The following is a 6,000-nucleotide window of genomic DNA, read 5'->3' as shown; positions in this document are numbered from 1 at the left end:
GATCATAAAGAGATAAGATACTCCTGTGGGCTAAGGCACTTGCTCCAAAGATGTTCCTATAATCTGTGACTTAGTAAGTTAAAATCTTGTCAGCCTTTCATTACTTACACAAGAGTGGGACAACTTGTATGTCCTTACATCAGTATAAATATTCCGAGCTTCTCAGTGTCTCTGATCTGGGTAAACACAGATATTTAAGCTTCAAAGAAATCTGGTGTTTTGGGGCATATCAAAAGCTAGAACACATAACGCACTAATGTTGTCGATTAACTAGCAGCTGGGATGGTGTCTTTTCAACTGAAGTCCTGAAAAACCCAAGTCAACAGTTTTCATACCTGTGGCTCTTTAGGGCAGGGAAGATTATCAACAATTATAGAATTCTGATGAGGAAATGGGGATGAGGTGCAGGGATGAGAAATGGAGGAGGATGATTAGAGCAGAATGTGAGGATAAAAAAGATGAAGGTAAGAAAAAAGGATAAAACAAAAGAATGGTAAAGAAAGAGGTAGGTGAAAAAAGAGTAACCAAGTGAGAAGGCAAGAGAACACATTTAACAGATGTTGATTAGAGAAGAGTATGAGGGTGATGAGTGTTAAACTAGAGAAGGTGATGAAGATGGTGTTTGAGTTGGATGAAGGCAGATGAAATAGGACACTGGGAAAGCAGGATATAGGAGCAGGAGAATGATGATCAAATTGGGTGATGCAAGTAGACTGATGATTAGTAGACATTTACTGGGAGAGGGTGATAATTTGGGGAAATGGTGTTAAGAGGTGAGTGGTAGAACACAATGAAGAGGACAGTGATGGTAATAGGATATACTAGTCGGAGAAAGTAGGAAAACAGGAAAGAGGAGGGGGAAAGCTACTCACAATTTTGAAGAGACAGTTCAGTTTTGAAGCATTCACTTAAGATGTATGTTTTTTAAGGTTTCACCTAGAATGCATTTTGCTCAAAGAGCAGACAGTCACATATTGTTTGGGAAACTAGCCACCAAATTGAAGGACCACTTGTCATTCTCAGAAGTTGTAATCTTTGCACAGTGGGAAGCTAGGGGTTGAAACAGACCTCTGTTTGAAGTTTGGTTGGTCAACTTAGGTGGGCAACTTTGATTGATCATCCAGTTGTTACTTTTCTTATTTGGAGTACATGTACCGCAGTAGGCACTATCCAAAACTTCAAAAAAAGTTGCATAGGCTATTACTTCTTCTTTAAAACAAGTATCGCTTTCAAGTGTTTGTAGATGTTCTGCATGCTCAGGAGCACACTATGTAAATAATTCAGGCATTGTTGCTGCTGTCATTCCAAATGGTAAAGGCCAGCAGGGAAGAACAGGAACAGGTGCAGGGCAGCAGGTTTACACACATCCATGCACCCACATAAGTACAGCCACTATCCCTCATGCAGCAGTAGGAAAGGCAAGACTGACAAATGAGGGTAAGGTGGAGAGAGTCAAGGTTGAGATAGATAGAAAGAAGAATAGGTGAAGCAGAGAGAAGGGAGGGTTATAGGTAGAAGAGTGATGATGAGAGGGAGGAGGGCTAGGCAGAGGGAAAATAGTGAGAAAGAGAAAGGGAGGGTGACTGGTGAGGCAGAGACAGAGAGGAGCCTGAAGAAGAGAGAGTTGGGTGAGCTAGAGAGAAGAATGGAGTGGAGGTGGAGGCGCAGTCAGACCACGGAGAGGTGGAGAGGGGAGAGTGAAGCAGAAAGAGCAGCGAGTGAGATGAGAAAAAGATGGGAGTGGGTCAAACAGAGAGGAAGCCAAGGCAGGGAGAGAGAAGGGAGAGGTGGAGAAAGAAGCAGGGTGAGACAGAGGAAGTGGAAGGTGAGATGAAAAGAAAAGAAAGGGGAAAAAATAAAAGAGGGGGAGGTGGGTAGGTGAGCAGGGTGAAGTGGAAAGGAAGGAGGTTGAGGTGGAAAGAGAGATGGGTGAGGTGGGGAGAAAGGATCATGTGGTAGAGAGAAAGAAGCCTGATGCAGAGAGAACAGAAGAGATTAAGCATGTAGGTGAAACCCCAAGAAAGGCAGAACTAAAACTAGTGTACATGCTCTCAGCAGTAGGCACAGTATGCAGCTCAGCCCCCCTTCAAAGCCCCTTCAGCATGGCTGATCCCAACTCACTGATACCTGGGAAAACTATGCAACTCCATTCATCTTCACGGCCCACCCATGCTTTCTCTTGGCCCTCCCAGATCCGGAATCCTGGAGCCGGGCCTGATGTACCCCTCGGGGGCAACTGCTAGTGCCTGGAGTCAGCAGCCCCCCGTGCCCACTACAAGCCACGTCGCTTGCCCGTAACCACCCGCTCTTGTATGCCTCCACCCCCAGCCCCAAGGTCCGTGAACACCCCACAGTGCCCTCGGCAGAACCATCACCCCAAAACCGTGAGCTGGTTCTGCCTACCTCCCTCAAGTGAATTGCCATCGGCGGCCACCCCTCACCCATGCAGGCAACACTCTTCCATGAAGAGCACATGGGGAGCCACTGGCAGAGCAGCTCTACTCAACAGTGCTTGCTCTCGCTGGGTGAGGGGGCCCCTGGAGCACGCCCCCCCCCCCGCAATACAGTGACTGCGGGGGCCTGTGTTACGCCCCTGGTCCACAGTCAAACACTGAATATTACTGTAGTCATCCTTCCAGGCCTTCTGCAAGAGTCCCTCACCCACTCCTGCAATTAAAAAACCCTGGCCTGGCTTCCTGTAGAATCAGTGGCTTCCTAAAATGTAACAATAAAGGGTTACTTACATTCCTTCAGAGCAGTGTCTCTGCACAAAGAACAGAGCATGTTGGTGTCTGCTGAATATCAGGACAAGCAAGGTGCATGGCTAAGGGGTCCCGGGGCATCCTGCACCTGGGGCGGGCGGGGGTAAGCCTCTTTGCGTGCACACACACAGTTCTATCACCTGTCTCTCCCTCTCAGGATTGCTTCTTCCTTTGAACTTCCTTTTGACCTTCTCCTGATCACTGCTCTGTCACTGTTTCTTTCTGCACTCCGGCACTCTGGTTTCCTTATAAATCCTGGGGTGCCTTCCCTTTCTGGCCTCTGTACACAAGCAAGAAACACAAGCTATAAATTGTAACTGTTTTGTTTGTGTGCAAGATCTTCAGAAAACTGCTTCCTGCCCAATGAAAGGATGAAGTTGGTTAGAACTGGTGTGCAGTGCTCAGGCGTGTGCTTCGGCACTCTCTTCACTGTGGGGGGAGGGGGCCCCTTCAAGCGAGCGAAGCCTGGAGCTGAAAAGTCGAAATTCTCCAGGTTAAGTCAGCTCTGTGCTGCCTCAGAGGAGCAGTGCCCTCTCTGGGGCCCCCACCCCATCCTTGTTCTGGGCCTGGCTCTGACTGAAGAGAAACAGTGTTGACACTTTGCTTCTCTTCAGTCCACAGCCCGTGCAAGCTGCTTTAGGGAGACAGAGGGGGGCCCCTTCACTTACACCCCCCCCCCCCCCCCTCCACCGTGTGTGTCCTCTGCCTTCCATCACAGGCCTATCTTCTCCTCAAGCCCCTTTCCTCATTGGTTTCACCTCTTCTTCTCTTGCTTTTCTTGCGTCACCCCCACATCTGTCTCCACTCCTTCACCATTTGTCCTACCCCTGCTTCTTGTGCCTCTTCTCTTCAGTTGTGGTGCACTTTCGGAGGCCCGGGCCTGAACTGGAGTCTGATGATTTATTAAGAGGCCGGGTCCCGGCCTGCACCTTAAGTAATAAAGAAGATGCCGTGGCGTGCCTTGCTGGCTCTGCTCAGACTGAGGGGCCCCTGGAGCGCGGGGCCCCCCGCACCGTGGGGGCTGCGTGGGCCTGTGTTACGCCCCTGCCTGTCTCTCTTCAGGTGTGTTCAGCTACTGCTGTTGGCTTTATCCTGGTAAATGCAAGGCTGTTTTTCCAAGAGGAGTTAATGTTAGCCAGTTAGCACTAATGCTCATTCGCATTTGAACAGCTATTTCGGAAACAGCTGTTCGACCCTTGATTGCCTACAAGTAAAAAAGGCAGAAAGTCCGGAATTCAATTTCATTTTGCATTTCACAAGTTTGCTAAGTAACACTATGACAGATGACCATCAGCCATTCCTGGCAATTCAGTCAACAGCATGCTGAATTGTGAGGCTTATAGTTTGGCTTTAAAACATTGTCCTTCTGCACTCAAAACTCCAGCATGCAAAGTGCTGTTGGCTACAATTCCAGAATTGGCTGAAGGCGTTATAAATGATATGGGGCGACTTGTCAGCTACGTTTTAAAATTTTACAAAGTTGTCTTGTCAAGTAAAACCACAATAAACTCTGCTGATAAATTATGTGAGGGGTCACTCCTTATTCAGATTATGCAGTAAACAAGCATTGGCAATCTGAGTTGTTTTGTCTTTCGTGTAGAGGAAAGTTTCATACCAAGCTTTGCAACAAAGGTAGACAGGGCTGCAGTAGTGCAACTTGCCGTGATGGCTGAGGAAGCCCGAAGAGAGAATCCTATGCACGATTGTAGGCTAAAATCAATACAGTGACAAATTCAATATGAAACAGGGTTGTATAGTTGTGAAAATGTAGCAAAATGAAGGATTGCGACAATTTACAAATTGCTGCACTTTACGTTGATTTTTTGGTTTATGTGTATTGAAAAGAAGCAATTATTATTTGGACCAATCCAGTTACAGCCTTCATAACTACACTCTAGACAGGCACAAGAATCCAACCTCTTCGAAATGTTTTGAATGCACACACACTATGAGCTGGGCAATTCAAGCCTGGGTGCTGCACCTTTTCGCAAAGATGAGGGTTACCAAAGAGTGGGGATCCTGAAACTGTTTTACATGGATACATTTAAAACTCAGAACTTCTCTATCAGCCCAATAAAGATAGCAGGACACCGCTCAAAATATAACAACATTTTTAAAAAAGACATTCTATTTACGGCATGGTAGTATATTAAATAAAATTTTTAAAAAATACTGTTACAAATAGAAGGGTATTTATTAAAGTCAAATAGGCGGAAATCAAACTGTAAACTGCCCTACCGCCACTCTATTGTCCCCCATTTAAAGAACCTGCATTGGCTTCCGCTATCCGCCCGCATTCAGTTTAAGGCCCTGGTCCTTACGTTCAGGGCCTTGAACGGGAAGGGTCCTGGATATTTAAGAAGGCTGAAGTTAGTACACTCATCACGAGCACTCCGGTCCAACCACCTCCGCCTCCTACGACCTCCACGCTTCTTCCGCTCCAGAAAAGGAGGCAGGGCTTTCGCGGTGGTGTCATCTAAGCTTTGGAACTCCATCCCGCTGAGTATTCGACTTATTGAGCTGGAATTTCAGTTCAGATGTAAACTCAAGACATGGATGTTCTCCAGCTACTAACTTCTTGGTTTTGCCGTTGTCGTCCACAGCGCCGGGACACCCCGTGAGCAGCCGTGCGCTTTACAAAACTCATAAATAAATTAATAAATAAATAAATAAATAAAAGAAAACAACTATACGCTTTCAATATAAACTTTATTTCCATAAAAATATTTTAACAGATAGTAAATTACAAAAGGTGATGCAATGTAAATTGAGCATGAATAGCAACCTGGTCATTCGGATCCGGTAGTTTACAATTAAAGGCAGCAATGACACTGCCAGAGTGATGCTCACGACGTACAGCCTTGCTGCAGACAGCACATGAAAATGGCAATGCCCTACTTCACCACAGCCACAACATGCTTCTTCTTCTCCGCCACAAAGGGCTCCGATCCGGGCTTGCTGTGTTTGCGACGATTCTTTTCCCTGGAGAGACACAAAACGGAGACTTAAATAAGAATGTATAACAAAGCAGAGAAAAGGTACAGTGCTGGCAGCAATAATAAAATACTGATTGGACCAGTTAGAGACATTTTGATTATGTGTACTAGATTTTAAATCTCACATTACCAAAGGTTAGTTCATCAAATAAATACGAATAATTGATAAAAAAATAAATAAAAATAAGATAGGAGCTGATAGAAAGCTACGGTTCCAACTACAACAGGGAGGCTCTAATTAC

General features: G+C 46.0%; 1 protein-coding gene across 1 annotated transcript in view; it reads right to left on the bottom strand.

Annotated features, from left to right (window-relative positions):
* Window positions 1–5,452: 5,452 nt before the first annotated feature.
* The window catches only part of DCAF13 (DDB1 and CUL4 associated factor 13), a 272,700-nt gene continuing 272,152 nt past the window's right edge, over window positions 5,453–6,000 (bottom strand). Inside the window, exon 11 of the mRNA XM_086966098.1 lies at window positions 5,453–5,744. Coding sequence (XP_086822224.1) covers window positions 5,657–5,744 — 88 coding nt within the window. The 3' untranslated portion in view covers window positions 5,453–5,656. The remainder of the gene's footprint in view (window positions 5,745–6,000) is intronic.

The sequence above is a fragment of the Lissotriton vulgaris genome, chromosome 4_1, assembly GCF_964263255.1.
Source record: "Lissotriton vulgaris chromosome 4_1, aLisVul1.2, whole genome shotgun sequence".
Lineage (NCBI taxonomy): Eukaryota > Metazoa > Chordata > Amphibia > Caudata > Salamandridae > Lissotriton > Lissotriton vulgaris.
The sequence above is the reverse complement of the archived record's forward strand: the minus strand, read 5'-3'. Positions and strand labels throughout refer to the sequence as shown.